General features: G+C 49.0%; 1 protein-coding gene across 1 annotated transcript in view; it reads right to left on the reverse strand.

Annotated features, from left to right (window-relative positions):
- TNS3 (tensin 3) overlaps positions 1-23,885 on the reverse strand; it is a 330,636-nt gene that overhangs the window by 232,028 nt on the left and 74,723 nt on the right. The window contains exon 4 of the mRNA XM_011996485.1: positions 8,613-8,650. Coding sequence (XP_011851875.1) covers positions 8,613-8,650 — 38 coding nt within the window. The remainder of the gene's footprint in view (positions 1-8,612; positions 8,651-23,885) is intronic.

The following is a 23,885-nucleotide window of genomic DNA, read 5'->3' on the forward strand; positions in this document are numbered from 1 at the left end:
ATTTCACAGATGCCAAGAGTCAAGGCAGACAGACCTGGCCTGAGCCACGTGCAGGACGCAGGGACCCACATTCTCCCTCCAGCTGCACCTTCTGGCCTCCTGCCCAGGGGACAGATACAGATGCTGGCTGCAAAGCTGCTAATTAGGTTACGGGCCGCATAGTTAAAATGATGTGGCAAATAGGTGCAGATTCATTCCAAGTATGTGTTGTTTTATCTGTTACAACACAATGTGGAATGAAAACTGGTGATTCAGAGAAAACACAGGATACATTTTAAAATTATATTATTTATTTAAGACAAATATCTTGTTTCAAAAGATTATAATCCTCTTTTGGCCTCTTTTTGGGCCAAGGCTAGGACTTCCTACACAAACAGAAGCTTACACTTATGCCGCACTAAAAAACAAACCTGGCATCACAGGGCAAGAACTACACTCATAACCAGACAGCCAACATGGTCCCGTCAGCCTGGCCAAAGGTCACCACCAGGTTCAAAGACCTGCTTCCTCTGGTGTAAAATGGCGAACCCACTGACTTCCCAGCCTGTGGAATGTCACCATAAAGCCCCGCAGATGCCGAGACAGTGCAAGCAGCAGAGCCCCAAAAAGCAAGGCCCCGAGCTGCTGGCAGCTGGCGTCGCCCAACTGACGCACTTCCTTAGTTGACAGTGGCTTGGTCCTGTTGTCCACCTTCGAGTCCAAGAAAGGCCTAGAAGTCCACAATCAATGCCCCCAATTGGGGCTCAGATTATTTGGGATTTAGAAACCTTAATTCTTTTGTACAAAGTGTAACTGTGCTGACACGAAAAGCCACACGTGGCTTGCTGACTTTGAGAGTGAGCCTAGAGCCCACGCTGTGGCTTTGACTGGCGGGACCCACACAGTGGGGCCACTCCCCAGACTCTGGGAGTCAGGAATAATAGTTCCCAGTAGAAAAAGAGACACAGGTATAAACATGCCTCTAGTAAGGTGTTATGTGTGAAGTGACTTTCTAATTAAAATGACTCAAAAGAAGATTGGTGAGGACAGCCTATCAGAAAAGGGATCTTACAGGAAAAGGAATAAAAGTGTCCTCAAAAAGAGCAGAATTTAAGGACGCTTCATGGTACTTCTGACAGTAGTGACAACTAGCAAAAAAGAAGACAGACATGGAAGCCACCGGTCAGCATCCACCTTCAGTAGGCGAATGGAGGGTAAACTGTGGCACATCCAGAAGACAGGGTGTCGTTCAGCTGAAAAGAAATGAGCTATCAAGCCAAGAAAATGACAGGGAAGAAATTTAAATGCATATCATCAAGTGAAGGAAACCCATCTGAAAAGACTACACATGTATGATTCCAACCCTATGGCATTCTGGAAAAGGCAACACTATGAAGACAGTGAAAAGGTCAGCGGCTGTCGGGGTGCAGGAGAGAGAAGCGCAGCACAGAGGATTTCTAGGGCAGCGAAACTACTCCGTACGGTACTGTCATGGTGGACATGACTTATGATGCACCTGTCCAAACCCACGGAATGTACAACACCCAGAGTGAGCCCTAACGTAGACTGGGGACTCATCAATACTGACTCACCAACTCTAACAAACGCGCTGTTCTGGTGCAGCGATGCTGACAGCAGGAGAGTCTGTGTCTGTGTGTGTGAATATGTATGCGTGTGTACACGTAAGCACATGTGTGTGAGCCCTCAGTTCTTTCTCCTCAATTTTGCGGCAAATCTGAAACTGCTCTAAAAATAACATCATCTCATTTTAAAAACCATTTTAAAAGCTGTCAAACATTAACACACACACAAACACACATACACACACACACACACACGGCAAACATAGGTGGAGACCTGCAATCATCTGGCAGAATCAGACTCTCACTTCGTCCTGTTGGGCTGCAGGCAGAAGCTCCCTGCAGACAGCAGGCTGCATCTGGGGTCCAGCTCTGTGCACGGCCGAGAGCTACACTCAGGAAATGTCTGCTGAGCTGGCTGGCTTAAAAATTAACTGCCCCCGCCCTTAGAGCAAGAAGTGGGGAGGGAGGAGGAGGGACGCCCATGTAAACATTCACTGAGATGGCAGAGAGAGGCAGAGCCCGTGCGGGCCACGTGAGCTGGGGCAGGACCATCGCAGGCTTTGGCAAGAGGTGCAACTGCTGAGTCCCAGCCCTGTCACCTGTAAGAGGGAGCAGAACAAGCCTCCTCAGAGAGAAGTGTGACGAGTAAATGACAAAGCACATCTAAAGCACTCGGCAGGGTCCTGCAGATCCCTCAACAGCGCTAACTGAGTGGTCTTCCTTCTGCACAGGATGAACAAGGCGAGATGTATCTCATGACACCCTTAAAAATCCTATGCTCAGATGAAGAAGCTGAGTTCAGGGGGAGCAACCATGCTTCCTGAAGCTATCGTAGAGGGTACAAATAGGAGCAGGAAAGAGATACACTCACAAACAACAAAAGAGCTTTCACACACAGGGCCAGGGATTTTCCTTTTGGTTATGCAAAATGTATTGGTCCTGGCTAGGCTCAGTGGCTCACACTGTAATCCCAGCACTCTGGGAGGCCAAGACGGGTGGATCACTTGATGTTAGGCATTTAAGACCAGCCTGGCCAACATGGTGAAACCCCGTCTCTACTAAAAATACAAAAAAAAAAAAAAATAGCCAGGCGTTGTGGCACACGCCTATAACCCCAGCTACTTGGGAGGCTGAGGCAGAAGAATCCCTTGAACCCAAGAGGTGGACGTTGCAGTGAAAGATCACACCACTGCATTCCAGTCTGGGTGACGGAGGGAAAAAGAAAGAAAGAGAGAAAGAGAGAAAGAGAAAGAGAGAGAGAGAAAGAAAGCGAGAAAAGGAGAAAGGGAGGAAGGGAGGAAGGAAAGAAAGGGAGGAAGAAAGAAAGGGAGGAAGAAAGAAAGGAGGGAGGGAGGGAAGGAGGGAGGGAAGGAAGGAAGGAAGGAAAAGAAGGAGGGAGAGAGGGAGGCAGGGAGGATTTATTAGTCCTTGTTACTAACAAATTCAGATCATTCGTTCCCAGTGAAGACCATAAGAAAAAAGGCCACTACTTACACCTTTTGGGGAGGTCAAAGCTGACACCCCAACCTTAAAAGCTGTGGCAATGAGCATCGCCAGATTCAGTCCTCCACCAAGAGCCCAGGGAGCACCAACTCTGCTGAAGGTGGGGATGAGAGCCTGCAGCCTCTGTGGCCTGTGTGCTGGCAGGAAAAACAGGCCTCTGCCGTGAGCTGAGTGGAGCTAGCTGGTGGGATGCTGGAGAGTGGAGGCTCTGGGGCCACAGACAGGGTAAGGTCTGGACATGGAAGGTAAAACAGGCTCAGAGAATGCAGTAACCGAGAGCTCAGGATCAGCAAAGCAGCGGCTCCCACAGCCTCCCTCCTTGTGCACAGGTGAGAAGGTCCAAAACAGAAACACACAGCTGCAACAGCGGAGGCCCCGGCAGGGTTGCAAAGAGCTATGGGAACTGGGGAGAGATACTGTCCCTGCTCAGTGTCTAGTGGGAGGACTGGGAGTCTCGGACAAGATGCCACGGACGTAAGATGAGCAGAGCCTTCACGGGGAAGAAGAGGCCTGAGCCATGCAGGAGTCAGAGAATTCTCAGGCATCACTTCGTGAGAGAGAAACAGAGAGGCAGCCCAGGAGAAGTGAGCCCCAAGCCAAGCGGCAGAGATGCTCAACCCGTGTTTTAGAGAAGTTGGCCCTGGAGCTGGAGTTCACAAGAGGCATAGTAGGTTCTGTAGGCATATGAGCAAGGTGGGCTAGAGTCACCCACACAAACCTCAGCTCCATTTCTGATATGTGAAGATGGTAAAGCACCAAAAAGAACACATGGAACAGCAAAAATCAGAGCTTTGAAATGCAACACCCATGAATTCTGGGCCTCAGAAGCCAAATGACAATAGGCAAGTTGTTTCATCTCCCTGGGGTCTCCAGGTTTTTCATCAGACAATGGGGAGAGGGGACTGGACAAGTCAGTCCCTGGGACCCAGCAGTCCCGTATCCCACTGCACGGCAGCTGCTGCTCTTAGCATGCAGAGTAGTGATCTGAAGATGAAGGTTAACTGCCAGACATAAGTTAATGGTTAAAACTTATTATCAGTTAGGCCACTGAGTGTCTGTAGACGCCCAGTATGAATGTCTAGGGACAGTTTCTGAAGAAGTCATAAACTCCAGTTCCCGTGTTTTCCATGGAAGGGGACCAAGTCTTTGCCCTGGGCCTGTCTGGTGGAAGTGACAAAGCTCCTACATCAACCGCAGCCAGGACATGAGGATCCCTGATGGGAGAGCCCAGCGAAGGCCCCCAGGGCAGCAGGCGATGAGGGCAGCAGGGGGTTCCGCTGACTTCCCCAGGACCTCCTGTAGTCTCAGTTTAAAAAGAGCAGCAAGTCTATCACAAAGTTCTCTCCCTCAACCAGCAAGCTGGAGAGCGGAGGAAGGCTCCTGGCTTGGCAACTGCCCAGACGGAGCACCGGGACAGTGGAAGAAGACGCCAAGGCCACCTGCAGGAGCTGAGAGGCTGGACAAAGCCTGGGACCTCTCTCCTCTTGCTGCATTCTCCTTCTACAGACAGCAACACCAGCACTCCTGTACTTTATATCCAAGAAGGGCGCAAACCAAGACATGTGCAGAGACAGAAACGGTGAGCTGGACCTTCACAGCCAGGCTGCAAAGGCTGAGGATGAGCCAGGGGGTCTGAGAGCATTGGAGCCCAGGTGGCAGGAGGTTCTGTGTTTTTCCTGGATTAAAGCGGTAGCTGCGCATCGGGACCCCCTGCAGGGTGTCTCCCCGACATTACTCTTGTGCATGTTCCCCTCGCTAACTCTTGCGTGTGGTCCCGACGTGGGGTCTTAAGTTTACAAAAAAATTATCTGCAGGTCCATTTCACCTCTGATGATTCAAGATGATACTCAATACCCTACACAAAGCACAACTCTAAGGAGCAGACGCATCTGCAAGTGGGCAGAGGCAGAAGAGGCATCTCACCATGATGCAAGGCTGCAGGTTTCAAGGATGGGATGCCGGTGCCTCCATCTGCTTGCCTAAGCTCCACAGAACCTCCCCTTCATTTCCTTTACGGGGGCACCATCTGCCACCCTTTCCTCCCCACTCTACCCTCCCCAACATCTGCTTTCCTACAACTGCTTCACTTCTCCTACTTCCTTTTTCACTCTTGCCAGTAAGTCAAGTGATAGCCAGGAAAAAAGCAAGTCATGATGCCCACACGGCTCATGTGGCTTAAATGAATAAGCACTGCATTCCAGGAAGCCAAACAGTTGAAATCCCAAACTTTCAAGTGATTGTACATACATTATTTGACTTCCCTAAAACTTAAATAAGTATTGTAACCAACAGCTAAGAGAAAGTCATTTTTCTGTTTATTGCAGGAAGAAAGTGAGGCTCAGGACCTATCTAAGTCCATGTGGGCTGCTATACCAAAATACCGGGAGGCTTATAAACAACAGAAATATACTTCTCATGGTTCTAGAGCCGGGAAGTCCAAGATCAAGGTGCCAGCAGATTCAGTGTCTGGTGTGGGCCCTTCTCAGGCTTCATAGAGGGTGCCTTCTTGCCATGTATGCACATGGCAGAAGAGGTAAGGGATCTCTCTGGGGTCCCTTTTATAAAGGCACTAATCACATTCATGGACACTCCACCCTCATGACCTAATCATCTCCCCAAAGGCCTCCACTTCCAGCTACCATCACCTTGGGGGTCAGGTTTCAGCACAGGAATCTGGGGGAGACACAAACATCAAGACCATAGCAAGGGGGACTAGAAAGTCTTCGGGAGACAAAAAGCCCCACTGGGATCCAAGCCCGGGTCTCTGCCTCCATCCACCCACTGAGCTGTATGGCCTGACCTGAGAGGATTTACTGTCCAATGGCTCAAGAAGAGAGTGACAGCAATCTTTTAGCGCTTCTCAAAATGTCCCAACGATGGCTCTGCCTCCCTGCCTGAGCCCCCAGCTGCTGTCTCGGTCCCCATTTCTGCAGGATGGTTCCTCCACATCGTCAGTGCCATAGAAGGGGCTCCGAGGGCCTGGACGGGAGGAGCCTGTGACAATGTCACTGACAGCAGCAGATCAACAGCTGTGGCCTTAGCACCACCACACAGCAGCCACATGCTCCAGGGTGTATGTGGAGCCTGTGGACACAGGCGCAAGTGCTCCCACATAGAGGGGAACACCGTCAAGGGGGTATAACACAGCACACGCTACCACCCAGTCTCGGGTCTGATGCGAGACCTAAGCGTATGTGCTGAAACAAGGCTTCATACTCGCCTGAGGAATCTGAGTGCAGCATCTAAGGAGCCCACTGGGCGATATACGTGAACACAGTAATCAAGGACTCAAAACCCAAGTGCAATAATGTGGGAGAAGCCACAGCCACATTCAGTTCCTGGAAGACTGAGCCGCTCCCTTAGCCGCGTGCCCTGCAGGAGCCGCTGAGGAGTTATGGCCCTCATATCCCCAACAACGACGGCATTATATTTTTGGAATGAGAAGGTGCTTTGTTATTGCCGGGGGCTTTCTCCCCTGCGGTTCAAAGCTGTATTATCAAAAAAATGAACACGGATATATTTCCCTGCACTGTGATCTGATAGGAATAAGAGCTTATCCATCCCTCAGCAAACTGCCAATTGCTGCCGTTAGAAATCCCATATTCAGTCATAGTTAAGGATTTTGGAATACACTTTGAACCAAAGAATTCAATCCCTTAAGCAGCTGGCGACAGGCCTCATTTAAGAAATGGAAGGAACAACAGCAGGCTCATCTCTGCGGCTGTGGCTCAGAGGTGTCTGGGCCCGCAACACAGTCAGGACAAGCAGCCTACCCCCTCATCCTACTCCGCAGTCGACACAAGGTGCAAGCAATGCGGACAAAGGCAACACACAACAGGGGTGAGGGACAACACATCCCAGTCCTCCTAGGGGAGGGGGAACCTCTCCACATCTGAAATACTCCCCCAAAGGCACTATCTTCCCCACCCACCACTGTATTCAGAAGCACTGCTCCCACACCACTAAAGGTGCACAGTACCCTGGGAAAGGAGCCCATCTGTGGACCAAAAACCTCAAATAAACCACGGTCGGAAATCAGCTATGCCTAGGAGTGTGTGAACAAGAAACGCCTACTCCTCTGGGAAAGGGGAAGCCCTCTCCAGAGCAGGATGGAAAGCAAGAGCAGAAGGGCTCCACATAGCCCCCAGGAGGCCCGAGAAGCGCACCCACGTGACATCTGGAAGAGGCAGCCAGCAAGGAGGTGTGGCCAGGTCATAGGGGCTGCTGGTCTGGGGTTCAGGAAGTGGGCAGCAAGGCCCCTGTGCCATCCTCTCTGCTCCTGCACGTGCTCAGCATTCTCCATAACAAAGACTTTAAAAAGAAAAGTATCTTGGGAAAAAAGAAATAGGGCTATACTAGTCTAGTTCTTCCAACTTTGTGTGTATGTGTGCATGTATTTGTGTGCATGCCTACGCGTATGTGTGTGTGTGAGCACAAATGTGTTTGGGTGCATGTGTATTTATGTGCGTGCACGTGTGCATATTTATGCATGTGTGTGTTTGTGTATGCCTGAGATCGGGAGGGTCAGGGAAACCAGCCCCCCTAGTCCTCACATGGAAAATAGACCCACGTGCAGTGAGTTCATGGTAACACGAAGTCAGCTTCCAGCATAGCCTTCCACTTGGAGCCCAAGGCAGGGCTAGAAATGATCAAAACAGCTGACCCATGAGGTCTGTAACAGTAGCAAAATGCCAAGACTCTAAAACTCCTCTTCCCTGGACCTACAGCCATGAGGACAACCTGTCAGGACACCTACGGAGCCCCCATAGGCAGGGCCAAACAGTAGATGGGGCAAAACACTGCTGCCACCCTGACTGCAGACGCAAATCATACCTGGGGATTCCGTAAGTACAGTCACCATCCCCAGGAGATCTGAAGGTTCAGGCACCAAGACAAGGTAGAAAACCACATGCTTCTTCCTTGGGATGTCTGTCACTTCCCACACGGCTCTTCCAGGCCACCTCACTTCCCCACTCACCAAAACCCTAAGCCCTACAGGACATAGCCAGGCCTCCTTTGGTCACAGAGGCCATCGGGCAATTTAACCTCTCCAGGCACTCGCAAACCTCAGTGAACATCACTAAACCTTACTCCAGGGTTCCCAGGTTTCCATGGCAGCTGAAAACCCCAATCCATCTATGCACAACTATCTCCATAATGAGGCAGAAAAGTCCCCAGGCCAGGGGAATGCCCTGGACCTCCCTGCTCCTGCCCTCTCTCCCCCGAGAGGCAATATGACAAGGCACTGAGAAACCAGGTACCATGTACCACTGAGAAGGAGCTGTTGATGTGGCCAGGGGACAACTATTGAATTCTTATCTGAAATCAAATTCTTAAGAATTATTTTCTATGATTAAAACTGTGGATTTCAAAGCTCTTCGGTTTATTCTTGAGATGAAAGGTATACACCATATCCCAGCCCTGGCTTTCCTAAAGAGTTTTCTTCCCGTGGCTGCAGTCCAAAGAGGCCCCCCACCCCACACATATCATTCAATGAAGGCCAACTCAGCTATAAAAAGTCCCACGGGAAAGCAACAGAATGCTTACCTTGGCTTCACATTTCTTGTGGCAGGAATACTTGCAGGCTGGAAGAAAAAAAAAAAGAGAGAGAGAGAGAGAGAGAAAGAATGTGTGTCAAGCAGTCTTTCTAGCAAGAATTTTTAAATCTCCAAACCCTCTCAATCTTTCAAAGTCTCTAGCTTGAAGATCCCATGGGTGGCCTCTCTCTGGCACAAGGGAGATTTTTACATGAGACACATGGCAGTGTGGACAGAAGGCAGTGAGGACATGGTGTGCAACAGCCAAGTTACAATTGTTGTCTGTTAGCAACAGCTCGGGTGGCTCAGGTGGGAATGTCTTGGGAGCAGGGTCATGAGCAGATTGGTTTTTCAAGGGATATGTGCATCCAGCCAAAGTGGATCCCTAAAGAAGAATAGTGAGTTTCAGCAGCAGAGAGCATTTGTGTGTGCCCAGAAATTACAGTTGATTCCTAAAAAAAGAAGAGAAACTGGAAAATGCCCCTTAAGAATCAGAATTTAAAGTGTCCATGAAAGACTGGATTAGAGCCTTTAAATTTGTGACAAAGTCGTGCATCTGGATTTCGGAACTGCTTCCACTTCCGGCCAACCTGAGAACTGACTGTCAGAATAAATTCATGTCTAAATTCCTATAGAAGAATCCTTCCAGAGGGGCCATTGTGTGAACGGAGCGAGTCCTGTGTCCCTTCGGAGGCCCTAACAATGCGATGCGGAGCTGGAACCAATGCAGATTTCACAGGCCCTCCTGCCCAGGGGCTGCAGCTGTGATGATGAGGCATAAACCTCCCCATGGCTACCACGGGCATGCTGCAGGCAGGCCTTGCAAGACAGGGAAAGAGAAATGAAGCAACAGCACCAAATAATCCCAGCACAGCCTCCTGTGCCAGCTCCAAGGGAGCGTCAGGTACATGCCCTCCCTTCCCTCACGTTTGTCAGCCCACAGAGACAGCTGTGAGAGGAGGGAAAGACACTAGGGTTGGGGAACAGTGACCAAAACCTCCTCTCCAGGCTCTGCCCCTCTAGCTGGGTCTCTGTTTCCTCCCACGGAGCTATCATGGGTCAAATGGAATCCTTCAAGGGACCTTGCTTTGAAACTAGAAAGTAATGCCCACAGGCAGAAGTGCATGGAACCTGAAAACCAAGGCCTCGGAAGTCAGAGAGAGGGGCCCCACATCCCAGCTCTGTGTGTTGACGCCCTGTGAATTTAATCAATGTCTCACTCCCCCTCCTGCACTCTGTTTTCTACGACGTGTCAAAGTCAAAAAGGTTTGTGTAGGGTTGAATGAGGACGAAACAGATAAAGTCACTTGCCCACTGCCTGGCAGTTATTAGAACTCCAGTAGTTACAGCTAGGTCGTTATCTTTGTATGATCTATTTTTTTGAATTGCTGAATTGTCTTTCTATGCCTCTGAGGTTTGTGAGATTATTCCCAAAGACATGTATTTATCCTACACCTTCTAATGGGCAAAACACACAAAGGTGATCAGTGATTTTCAAATCAAGAGAGTCTTGCCATTGGGAAACAAGGGGCTTCCACACAAGAGTAAAAGTCCAGACAGAAACCATCCCCGGCAGAGGCCAGCACGAAGGACTGAGATAAGGAGAAGGGCGGTGGGCAGGCCTCTGGCCTCTGGATGAGTGAGAGTCAGGGAAAGAATTCTGCCCACACACGTCTACCAGCATGTCACAGGACCATGACATCACGCAGCAGTCAGCCTTCCAGATGGCCCGGGTGACCTCAACTCATGGCCCCCATGCCGGCGTGTAGCCCCCTCCCACAGCGAATCAGCTGGGCTGTGTGACAGTGCAACCTGGCAGAAGGGATGCTGTGTGACTTTTGTGGCTAAAAGGCATCACGGCTTCTGTCCTGGTCTCCAGGATCACTCATTCTGAGGACAGCCAGATGCCATGTTGTGAGGACACTCAAGCGGGCCTGTGGAGAGGCCCCCATGGAGAGGAACTGAGACTTCCCACCAACAGCTGGCCCCAGCTTCCCAGCCATAGAAGCACGCCACCTTGGAAGCTGATCTCCAACCCCAACCAAGCCTTCAGATGGTGCAGCCTCTCCAGAGACCCTGAACCAGAACTGCCCAGTCACCTATGTCCCAAATTCCTGATCACTGACATAGTGGGAGATAACAGATTCTTACTGTTATGCTAAGGTACTAACTTTGGGGGTCATTTGTCATGCAACATGCCAACTCAACACAAAAAAAGGGCCCTGGTCAGTACAAGGGTGGCACTGGTATGATACATCCATGGTGGGTGGCCTACTCGGCCACCAGACAGCCATCCGCATCATAGGGCAAAATCATTAAATTCAATTATCATAGTGAAATCGTATAAACTGCCCATCAGCTAAGACTGCAATCCTGAGAGGAATGGCCATTGTTTCTGGTATGTAGACAAATGACCCTCAAAGTTTTACAAATGTTTAGACTGAGACTTTATACTCGATTGCCAGCAGCATGGGTAATCCTCAGAGTAGCAAGTCCACTGTCAATCTATCTGTGGCCCAGCTCTGGTCAGCACTGCACCAGGCAGCATACAAGATACCTTCCTGTATGTTACTGCACTTGCTCCTCGCAAGCACCTCTCGGGGAGAAACTGTAAGGATGTCTCAGTCAAGGCGGCAGCCATGGTCCATGAAGATGGGACTCCAGCCCATCTGTACATCAAGTTCAGTGTTTTCATCCAGCCGTACTCTCCTTGCCTTTCTGACATATTACAAAGTATGAATAGAAGAGTGCCCAGGCCCAGCTTCCTATCCTGCCACCCACAGGAGACGTCCCCCTGCCTGCCCTACCCCAGTCTGCCCTAACCTTGCCCGTGCCAACCCCAGCTCCTCATTCACGCCATCCTGCACCCACCTCCCCTCCTGGGCCCAGCTCAGCTGCCTCTGTGCCTGAATTCACACCCTTCTATGCCACTGACCCATCATGGCAGGTCATCATGGCTTGTCATACGATGATGATTTCCCTGTGTCCATCTCTCCCAATGGGCTGCAAGTTCATCAAGGGACAGCGTCTCTGTTGTGTATGACCAGGGTCTCACAACAGCAGCACTAACAGGAGTGACAGGCAGCTGATACTCTCAGCACCTAAAAGCTTGAACTGCATAGGTATTACCAAATTTCCACCACACCCTGGAAAGAAGCTCCCTACCTTCACCTGGTTTACTAATGTGAGACTGGGGTTTGTGGATGAGACTGAGGATTCATGGGCAGGACAACTGTGTCCCAATCCCGACCTGTTCCAGGTCTGCTTTCAGAAGCCCATAGCCAGTAGGTCCACGTGCTGTGGAGACCTCATTACCTGATTACTGTTTAGGGACTCGGGGCTGTGAAGGTGTTGGCCACAAGGGAGGCTCCAAACAGTGGAAGAATTTCACACCAAAATCCATCTCCAAAGCACACAGGCCCAGAAGACAAAATGTATGTGTTCTTTTTGACCCTCAGCCACACGGACCCACCTCCTTTTTGGAACAGCACTTGTGTGAGCTGTCAGCTAAACTAGCCACCTTCTCAGGGAATGTCATTTTTATTGGAAAGAACTCCCAGCAGACAAAATGTTGTTATTCAGACTCGAGTGCTTGTCATTTTCTCAAAAATGAAGTGAGTCTGTCATCATAAACCCACGTCAAAATTTGAGATTTCAAGTGAAAATTAGAATTTTAGAAGACTTGTACCCAGGCCAGGCACGGTGGCTCATACCTGTAATCTCAGCACTTCGGGAAGCCAAGACGGGCGGATCACTTGAGGTCAGGAGTTTGAGACCAGTCTGACCAATACAGTGAAACCCCGTCTCTACTAAAAATACAAAAAATTAGCTGGGCATGATGATGCATGTCTGTAATCCCAGCTACTTGGGAGGCTGAGGCACAAGAATCGCCTGAACCCAGGAGGCAGAGGTTGCAGTGAGCAGAGATGGCGCCCTGGGTGACAGAGTGAGACACTGTCTAAGAAAAAAAAAAGAAAAAAAAGACTTGTACACATAACCAGAGCCTAACAACTCCTGGGACATTTCTGTTAAATCAACAATAATATTAACAAATGTGGGGATTTTCCTGAGACTGTATAACAAATATGTCAACATTTCAAAGTTCTGAGTAACTGTCAGTAGACCAATAATTTCCAAATAGCCAGTGCGTGGTGTTCCACACTGGGTAAAAGATGCACTTAGTGTGCAAGACAGGCCAGTGGATTTTAATAAAACAGAGTAGGAAAAACTCTACCAATACACTTTCAGATTCCACAGTGAAACTGAACTTTAAGCAACTGTCACTTGAGTTTTGGTGTAGAATCAAAATGGAATATCTACAATGGCCTGAAAAGCCTGTTAAAATGCTTCCTTTTCCAAGTAGATATGTTTATGGGGCTAGATTGTCTTCAACACTTCAAACATTGCAGAAAGACTACATGCAGGGGGAACCAACCTCTTGATTAAGGCTGCATAACAGAATCACAAAACGATGCTCCTCCTCTCGCTTTGTTGTTTTCAAACATACAGTCATTTTTTATTAAGCTTATGTTCATTTTAACATATAATTGGTTCATTACCATTGCTTTTAAATGACTTAAATATTTTTGATATTCATCAGTTTCCTATTTCTAATAGGATAAATCGTGATGAATACAAACCACACCGACAGGAGCCCTTTAGGGTCTTCTGGGACCCTAACAGTGGGCGCCTGAGACCCGCAGCACGAGGGCAACTCCGTTCATTCTCCTTGCCTGAGGCTCTCAGAATGGGGTAAGGACCCAATTTTCACCAAGAGAAAGGTAAGTGAATTCTCCCACGGGCTTCTGGCGAAGGCCTTGCCACTCCTATGAACGAAGCAAGAGAATGAAAATGCCTCAGCCTCTGGAACTTGCCCCTCTGAGCACAGAGCTGGACCCATAGGAGGAACCTGGAGAACTCAGGCTGCAGAACTGGAGCCCAGGCACACTGCTGGGAGCCCACTAGCCGCCGCACCTCCCCCTGCAAAAGACACATGCCCTGCTGACTGGGAGAGGCTCCATCCACGCAGCCCATTATTGGCTGCCACAGTGCCTTCCACAAAACTCCACGTACTTTAGACGCCTTGTTCCACCTGTCCCCACAGGGACCAGGAAGAAAGGCACATTCTCGCTCCGTTGTACGAACAGCAAACTGCAGCACAGAGCAGAGGCTGCCTGCGCTGGGAGGCAGAGCAGGTTAAGCAGTGACACCAGCTGCCAGCCCGGCTCTACGGGCGCAGAACCCACCTCCCAGAGCTGGACTGGAACACCCAGTGAGCTGGTGTGCAAAGGCTCTTCTGTGCCTGGTGCAAGAACTGGAGCTCCACATGTGTGAGCCCACTAAAGCAAACATCTACCATGAGCTACACACCAGGACCAGGAGCAGATGTCCAGGGGCCTCAGGAGCTGAAAGTCTGATGCTCACTCCAGCCCCTCACCAAGGATCCGTGCCAGTCATGTCCCCTCTGGCACCCATTTCCCCTTCTGTAATTAGGAGTAGAACAGGGTGATAGCCAAGATTCCTCTCTGCCATGAAAAAAAAGTTTACCTAAGCAATAAAAAGATAAAATTATATATATATACACACACACACAAAATATTAGGTAGCTACTGAAAAATTATGATCTCAAACTATTTCACATGTGAAAGTTCTTGTAAAAGGTAAGGCTAACAGATATATAGCGCTCTGTGATGCATGAAATAAACTTTGTGAAAGACAGATATATGTGGTGGCCTCATCCATAGGAGAGAACATGACACTGGAGAGAGACACCACAACTCAGACAGAAAGGAGGAGCCAGACAATAAAACTGGGAAAACTGGTTACTCCATGAAAAACATCATAAAATAATAACATAAATACCATGAATTTTAGATGCATCAATCATAGAACTGATTCAGAATTGGAAAAGCTGAAATCAGTATTAGAATAAAATATCAGAGAACATCTTTGTGACCTTGGAGAAGGGCAAGCATTCTAAAACAAGGAACAAGAGCATGAACTAAATGAAAAGAGTAGATCGGAAGAAACCAAACATTACAACTTTTGCGTGACAAACAGGCCACGAAAAAACTTACATAAGCAACTGACTGGAATGTTTGCAATGTACAAAGTGGAAAGATAAGAAACTGACCTTTTCTGAGGACAAACGTCATTAAAAATTGGCAAAAGTTCTGCCTAATATCACATATAAGATTTAGTATTCATAATGTAGTGAATTCTTAGAAATTGAAAAAAACTGATTTTTAAATTTTTTAATTTTCAAAATGTTATTTCTTTATTTTTTTTCTTTTTAGAGATGAGATCTCACTCTGTAACCCAGGCTGGAGTACAGTGGCATGACCATAGCTCACTGCAGCCTCAAATTCCCAGGCTCAAGCAATCCTCTTGCTTCAGCCTCTAGAGTAGCTGGGACCACTGGCACGTGCCACTGTGCAGGCCAATTTTAAAATTTTTTGTAGAAATAGGGTCTTGTTTTGTTGCCCAGGCTGGTCTCGAACTCCCGGTTTCAATAGATTCTCCCGCCTCGGCCTCCCAAAATACGGGGATTATAAGCATAAGCCACCTCACCATACCCTAAAATAATACAATTTTTAAATAAGCAATGAGCAAAGGATTTGAAAGGCTATTTTGCTAAGTAAACAGAAAATGCTGCAGGCAGCTTTTCTGTATCTTTTTAGATGTTCAATCTCATGTAATCACCAGATGAATGAAAAACATAATAAAAAGGAGACATCACTTTTCATCTATCAACTTGCAAAACTGAAAAGCTGAAAAATCTCAAGTGAGATAGTCGATGACATGCCACGAAAGTAGGCTCCACCAAAAGCATTTTCCTGTGAAGAGCCTGTCCCTTCTCCAGCCCAGCTTACCCTCCGGCATCTGAGCGGGTGTGTGGCAGGCCCCTTCTCATGGCTTTGCCTGAACACTCCGCTCCACAGCTGACAGTCTGCAAACCACACATCAGCTCCCTTGTCAGACGAGGTTTCCAGACTCATGTTTAAGAATCCTGGCTCCCGCTGCAGCAGTTACAGCCCAGAGCCGTCTGGCTTGCAAACGCCCAACATTTTTATATGTTGTCTTGGAACTGCTATTCTTCACAACGTCTCCACGAGCCTTGGGAATCCAGGCCACTGTCTTACAGGGTTGTCAGAATCTTTTATACAACACTCCACACATATTGACCAAGTTATAAACAAGCCTGTGAGTCACCCGCTCCTTCTCTTCGCTTCAACTGTCAAGTTTGCCAGCCTCTCTGTGTCCCAGTAACAGGCTCCACGAGGCAGGAGGGGAGTGACTGACCCACAGCAGGGGACCGCCAGACAAGGCCTGCCCAATGCCCACATTCACTGCTCGACCCCGTGACCCCGTTGTTGCCTTGTTAGTCTTAAATAACTACCGTGTTCTCCTGGAGTCCTAATACTGCACCTGGCCCAAAGCAAGTGCTAAAAAACACACACCTACAAACCTGCCCATCTATCTCCAAACTTTTATCTGTAATCACTTACTGTATTGCTGACTGTGATGGACTCAAAGACAGGACACAGAACTCTCATCTTTCTTTCCTAGCAGGTGCTTAATAATGTTGGGTTAACCAAGTGGAATAACCCATTACCAAACCTTTCTTACAAAACTCCCTTCATCCCATTTTCCCTCTGGTCTCCTTTCTCAGCTTTCTCCTTGCTTCTTTTCTCCTTTCTCCTTGCTACCTTTCTCAACTCTCATCTCCTTTGGGCCTTCCCTACAGCTGTCTCTCTTGTGCGGCACTTCTTTATTCTGTGCCAACCTGTCCCATTCCATGCTAGTCTCTCTGATTCTATTAGATCACTATTAGATTCCGGAAAACCATCTCTCAAATGGGGAGCATTTCCGCATGGTCTGACCTTGGATCCTCCCTGGATCTACCTTCTTCCAGGGACCAAGTCCCACAAAACTTGTAACTTTGGGGGCTCAATCTACTCAATTCCAGAATGCCAAGACTCACCCATAATAGCGCCTTCCTCTGTCCTCTGTGAAATACAACCAGTTTGGGATATCGGTGGCAACTGGACATGTTAGGCCACCCAAGGGAACTCAGTGACATGTAGTGAGAACCGGTTGCCTCAGAGTCCTAACTGATGGTATGGGCACACCAGCAAGGTTTTGAGCAGTATAAGAAAAACCACAACTGGACACTTAACCCCACTGCTCAATGTCATTTCTATCTTTTCTTTCCCTTACTTAAAGTTCCAAGAGTAGAGATAATAGGGCCCTTACACGTTAATATAACAGTTTTTAAAACATGAAGTGTTTTCTTCCAACTTAACCACATATGCAATTTGCATTTAACTAGGAGGTTAAAATGTGAAAGTCGGGACCTGAAAGTCCAAGAATGAGCCAGAAAATGAATGGTAAAAAGACTGGCCTGCATCACAGAATATGCCCCTAACCGTTCCCCATCTATCATCACCATCAGTATCATCACGATCAACATCATCAGTACAGTCGTCACCACTGCCATTGTTACTATCACCATCAACTGCACTACCACTATCACCATCACCAGTCACAGCACTATCATTACTGTCATCACCATCATCATCACCATCATTGTCACCATTCATCAGCATCGTCACCATCACCATCATCACCACTGTCAACATAATCACAGTGCCACTGTTACCATCAACCACACCATCACCATCACCATCAATTACACCATCACCACTCACCATCACCATCATGATCATCACCATCAACATCTTCACCAACATCACACCATCATCATCACCATCCCCATCAACACCATCGTCACTAATATACCATCATCATCAATTACGCCATCATCCACCATCACCATCATCGTTACCATCATCACCATCAATTACAACATCATTATCAACATCACCACTGTCACCCTCATCACCATCACTAACAACATCATCATCACCATCGTCATTACTAACACCATTGAACACTTTCTGGAGCTCCCCAGTGTTCTTTGTATTTCATGTGTATTTACTCTGCTATTCCTCACAATGACTCTAAGCAGAAAGAGGAAGAGCAGGAACACTGGCAGGCTGTCTCCACCATCCACCTCACCTCCACCATGCTCTGCTGCTTCCCCAGAAATAAGCCAAAGAAAGAACACCTCTACCAAAACGTCACATCACTGTGATGCATGATACTTACATAATCTATGTAAAGGGCATACCTTGTTGTCTCTAGATAACATGTACACAAAGGAATCAAAATGCAAATGTGTATGACATACGTGAATTATAAGTAGAGAACACTATGAAACTGTCGATTTGGGGAGTGGTATCTATATAGTCTATTGAGAAAGAGAAAATCCTAGAGATTAACTACTCTGACATACAAATTGTAAAGATTACAGCACTGAGGAACAGAAATAGGGTACAACTGTCCAGGGCCACAGCTTCCTGTGGAGCAGCCCATCCCTGACTCTGCCGGGCTCCCATCTACACTTGCAGTGACTGCCAGGACCCCATCTCAACTCAAGCAGTGTCCTCCCATCCTGCCTCTGCCTGTCTACACCTGCAGTGACTGTCAGGACCCCATCTCAACTCAATGAGCTTTAGCGTCCCCATATCCTGTCTCTGGCCCAGTTACACCCACAGACCAGCTCCCGGCTCCAACTCAGTAAGCAGCACCCCCTACCCTGCTAGTGCCCCATCTACACATGCAGCAGCATGTTAAGGAGCTGGGCCAGGTCCATACTCCTCCTAATACGCTGACAAGAGCAATGGCTAAAATGATTTCCTGTGAAGATAAACACACACACACAAATAAAAATCTAGTTCATGTGGGTCGGGCACAGTGGCTCACGGCTGCAATCCCAGCACTTTGGGAGGCTGAGGTGGGTGGATCACCTGAGGTCAGGAGTTCGCAGCCAGCCTGACCAACATGGTGAAACCCCATCTCTACTAAAAATACAAAATTAACCGGGCGTGGTGGTGTGCGCCTGTAATCCCAGCTACTCGGGAAGCTGAGGCAGGAGAATCACTTGAATCCAGGAGGCAGAGGTTGCAGTGAGCCAAGACCACACCATTGCACTCCAGCCTGGACAATAAGAGCAAAACTCCATCTCAAAAACAAACAAACAAACAAAAATCTAGCTCATGTGTTGTATCCCAATTCAGCCTGGTATACTTACACAGGCTCTTTTTCCTTCACAGTGTCATGGAGTGTGCCAATTCTATGGTCCTACTGGTGCCTGGCCAACACTGACTGAAGACAAGAGCACCCAACCCTGCAACAGAAACCCTGCTGTGCTGTTTTCCTGGATGGTCTCCACAAGCCCCTCTTCAAATCACACTCATCTTACCAGGGCCACCAGCCACAGCATCCTGCAGCTCCACTCTTGACAAAAGAAACCTAGAGGAAAGGTGTCATTACCAATCTTTACCCGGGAAAGCCACCCACGGCGCAAGCCTCAGATAAGCCTCGTCAGGAAAGGGAAGGGGAAGAGCTCACCCACAGGGACCTTCACCACCTCCGACAAACCAGATGTTTGTAAAGATGCAAAGTTAACCACAAGTTAATACTCACCAAACTAAATACTTCTACCTTTTATTCCCTCCTTAATTCCACTGGTATTCATTAACACCCACAACTGAAACATTTTGTAAGCCTATAAATATGTCCTGGACACCTACGACAGGGCAGAACCTGATCTGGACCTGGATACGACTGGAAACACAGAAAATGTTCATGAATGTACACTGCAGTGCAAGAGGAAAGGAAAATCAACAGGAACCGTGGATTCTATCAGGATGACCTGAGGTACAGGAAAGTAACTCCAGGAAAGTGCAGCGGGAGCCTAAAGGTGAAGGGAGGATTCCACACTCATTTATGTATCGGAGGTCAAGAAAAGTCTGAAGGGACAAGAAGAAAAATGGCAGCAGATGGGTGAGAAGGTGACAGGGCACTGGGCCACACAGCCTCAGGGAGGCCAGCACCCAAAAGACACTATAAAATTAACTGTTGAGGGCATCAACCAATCAATAATCAATCAATCAAGAATCAGTCAACCAAGATAGTCACTCTCACAAACTCCAGTACTTGCACAACAGGCCTTTGTGGCAGGTTGACTGGGGTTGCGGAGACCCCAAGGCTCTTGGCTGCACCCAGCCTGCCTCCCACAGCACCATTTCCTCAGCCAGGTGCCTCCCAAAAGGGAAGTCAAACCCTCCAGACCACCCTCTGTTGGACACCAGCCCAGGAATGGGGATAAGGCTCAAGATGTTCCCATTCGAGCGAGAGCAGCCCTCTCTGTGTGCCCGCGCGGCACAGGCAGCATTCAATGTCGCCGCAAGGTGCCTCCGCCCATGTCACAGGGCGGCCATCTCCACGTTCGTATCTATTTGCTGTTCTCACTCTCTTCACAGATCCTCACCTCCCCACGCCAGATCTGCCCAAGAACACCGAACCACACTTCAAGACAACAGCCCCTAAAACTCTTGAAGTTTTTATCCCCAGATAATTGGTTTTACGCTTTCTCTCTCATTCTTTCCACATAATATGATTTTATTTTCTCGAAAAATAATCGTTGGGGCCAGGCACAGTGGCCGACATCTGAATTCCCAGCACTTTGGGAGGCGAAGTTGGCAGGCTCATTTGAGGTTATGAGTTGGAAAACAGCCTGGACAACAGTAAGACCTCCATCTCTACAAGAAAGAATATAAATCAATCAATCAATCAATCAATCATTGTTATCCCCCTCAAGGGATTCTTATCATATGGGCACGGTTCACGTGCTCAAACATGAATCTGATCCTCACACAACCCCTCGATGAGTTTCAGTTATTGTCCTCATGTGGCAGACCAGCAAACTGAAGCACAGGGAGGCAGTGGAACTGAGGTCTGAACTCACATCAGTCTGGCTCTGGAGATCTCAGGCTTAACCTCTGAGCCTCTCAGAAATCAGTCGAGGTGGCCTTAATCTTCACGAATAGGACACTGAATCGGCTGTGGCACTGACTACTGTTGATGAAGCACTCAGGAGCTGACAGAGTCCTTTTACGTCCCTTGACTCACACGTTCCTCCGAACAGCCTGTGAGCAGGGCCAGCCAGGCCTCACTGCCCACTTCACAGTCCGAAGAATCAAGTCCAGAGACAACGAGACCCACTGGGGCCCGGCCTGCTGCTTCGTCTCGGGGAGCCAGCTCCCATCCCTAACATCACTTACATAATCTACGTAAAGGACACACCTTGTTGTCTCTTTACCTTGCTGTCAATATGCCCCCCATTTAAGATATTCCCCCAACACAAGGCACGTGTAGAAAGGAAAATATCTCTGCATCTCCATCAGACATTCAAATGGATCATATTATAGAATATTGCAAAATGAAAGGAAAGAAAGAAGATGGTACCGATCCCTCAAAAACATCCGAAGTCTAACTCAGGAAACCCTCTTAAGTACTTGTCTAGTTCAAATACATGTTTGGAAGGACACAAGTCCCCCACCTCACTCGGTGTGTGAGCAGACCCCAGCAGTGGGGCCACTCATCACCATGTAAACCAGGAGCACCCTCCCAAGAACCCCAGGTCCCCCCCACAGACGGCTGTGACTGTCCAGGACTTCTTTGTCCCTCACTGGCCCAGCAGCCTGGTGGGAGTTGTCCACCTGTGTGTGGGTGACCAGCAGCTAACACAGTAGGCGCCTGACGCATGCTGGCCACAGTGAGCCGGCTGGAGCGGCGAGGGTGATATGGGAGCCTGCCTGTCCACGCTCACCCTAGGTTAGGGGCCGCCTGGCTGAGTCACGCAGAGGCCAGGTTTCGACCCCATCCTCTGAACAGAGCTCCTCACATTTCTTAACATTTCAGGTCTGCCAGTGTCCCAGGGTTGCTGATACCCGCGTTGGCTCCTTGAAGCACAGCACTGCCCCTTCCCTGGCTTCGATGATGTGGAATCAGAAGTTGCCATGCCCAGGCAGACCTTGAGCACCCAGAGAGCAGCATTACATCCATCTGAATAAACCGACAGAAAACAACCCCATAACTTAACATAAAATTCCAGATCACAGTTACTGCAAAACTAATACTTGGATTTATGAGCTTGGCTACACTGCTCAGTGAGTTTTAAAAATCAAAATCCACCAGCACAATCAACTAACATAACCCAGACATCCCTGGCATGCAGAAACCTCAAATCCTGACAACCCAGACCATTGAGAAACATCTGGGAGGGGTCCAGGCCGTCTTCCCAGCCACAGAGTTAGAAAACAGGAAGGATTTCAGTCAAAATCCACGAGTAAAGTCCATGTGGAGGCGGCTGAGAAAGGCGATGCATTGCAACAGGGGAGCAGAATTTAGAGACAGGGAAGTGCTACTTCCCATCGGATAACCACCATTGACCAGAAATTATTCAGATGAAATTCGGCCTGGGTGCCTCCTCCCACTTTGGAGCTTCTGGAAGGTTACATCATGTTGCCACCTCTCCGGATGGGGAAAGTCTGATGGGAGGGCTGAGTTCAGTGCCCGGGTGGGAGTCAACCCCAGGGTGGGGCTGGGCTTGGCCTCAGGGTGAGGGACTCACCACCTCCAATCGTTCTGGAAAGAACTTTGGAAATAACATCTGCAGCCATTTCATATGGATTTGCCACAGAAGAACTGATCAATGAGCTAGGTGTTTATCTGCACAAATTCATCTGGATTGTCATGCAGCTTACATTCCCTGTGCACCTACTGGGTTCTACGCCCTCTGCTGAGACTCAGGACACCCAAGAGACAGCAGTGCATCACATCATAGCAGGGGCAGTCAGCCCAGGGGAGCAGACAGATTCACAAACAAATCATCAGGACTTGGCAAGTTCCTCCATGATCCTGACAATGTCCACACTCCCTGCCCCACCCACCTTCCCAGAATTGCCTGTCCTTCCTCTGTGCTCCCAAGGAGGCTGCAAATACCTCTGATAAAGCACTCCTCACACAGGATCCTGTTGCTGCTCACAACTCCAGCCCACTAGACTCCGAGCCCTTCGAAGCCTTCATCACCGTGGGCATCGCAATGCACCAGCCACCGCATCTGCTCAGTAAAAGTGTGCTGGTGAGGGTTCACCCTGCAAGACAAGACAGCACTCCACTTTGGGACGGAGGTGTCTGCTCTGTGCACGGGCACCTGGTGAATCACATAGAGCCAGTCCCTCATGCCTCCTGGGCTCCAGCTGAGGGCAGAGAATCACTGCCCCAGTGAATATCCGGATGGCTAGCTAGTCACTGGCCTTGGATAGTACTGGAGGGAAAAGAGCAGATGCTAGGGTACACAGTGACAGGGCAGGGAGGCACCTTCCTGAGGAGCTGGTGCTTGAGCTGAAACCTAAAGGATGAGGGGCAGGAGACAGAGCAGTGCCGTTCAACAAAAGGTCAAAAATGAGCCCTGTGCAGCCGGCCTTTCAAAGCACCTGGGGGAGTCAGGAGAGACCAAATAAGGCGGGCACAGCCTCAAAAGGGCCACCATGAGGATGCAGGCACAGGTTCTTCCCACTGGATGGTTTACGGTTTCCCAGAGCTGTTCTCTGAGTACAAACAGGAAAGGAGCGGAGAGGCAAACAGGAGAGTGGATCTCAAAGGCATCCCAGCCTGGCAGACAAACGGCCAGATCCAGGGAAGCTGGGTTAGGAAGGAAGAACGGGAGGTTTACAGGGCGATGGAGACGGGGGCCCAGCCTCCAGGAAGAAGGTCAGCAAGGGCGGAGCAGCAGGTAGGGCTGGGAGCCGGAGTCTGGCCAGGGGCTCTCCCATTCAGTGGATCTGGGTTACAGGTATCAGCAGGGATGGGATGCCTGCCCCCCAAAAGTGGGGACACCATATCCCCCTGCCTCCTCAGAGGCAAGCAGGATCATAGATTTGTTGCTTGGATTAAGTTAGAAAACTAAACCCTCCGTGCATCAGCAGCCTTTGAAGGCCAAGGGCTCTCGACGGGTGACATTCCCTGGTGTGTCTCCCTAACACATTTCAGATCTGCCCGCCTCTGAGTCGTAAGCCTCTGCACTGGTAGTCAGTCCCACCCACACCTCCAGGCCAGCCTCTGTGTAACTTCCCATCCCCCAGTACTCCTGCTCTGATGATGGGGGCTTATCTCAGCTGCCTCAGCTTGCACCATGACACCTCCCGTCCACAGGGCACCTTGACCTCAACAGACCACGGCACCTCAGGCTCGGGAGCATCCCCGAACACCTCCTGGTCTCTAGCACACATATTAACATAACTGAAAAAGCTAATGAAAACAATCATGTCTAAAAGACTTCTGAAATATGGAATCCTGTATGTTTTTTAGA

This window comes from Mandrillus leucophaeus, unplaced genomic scaffold (genome assembly GCF_000951045.1).
Source record: "Mandrillus leucophaeus isolate KB7577 unplaced genomic scaffold, Mleu.le_1.0 Scaffold517, whole genome shotgun sequence".
Lineage (NCBI taxonomy): Eukaryota > Metazoa > Chordata > Mammalia > Primates > Cercopithecidae > Mandrillus > Mandrillus leucophaeus.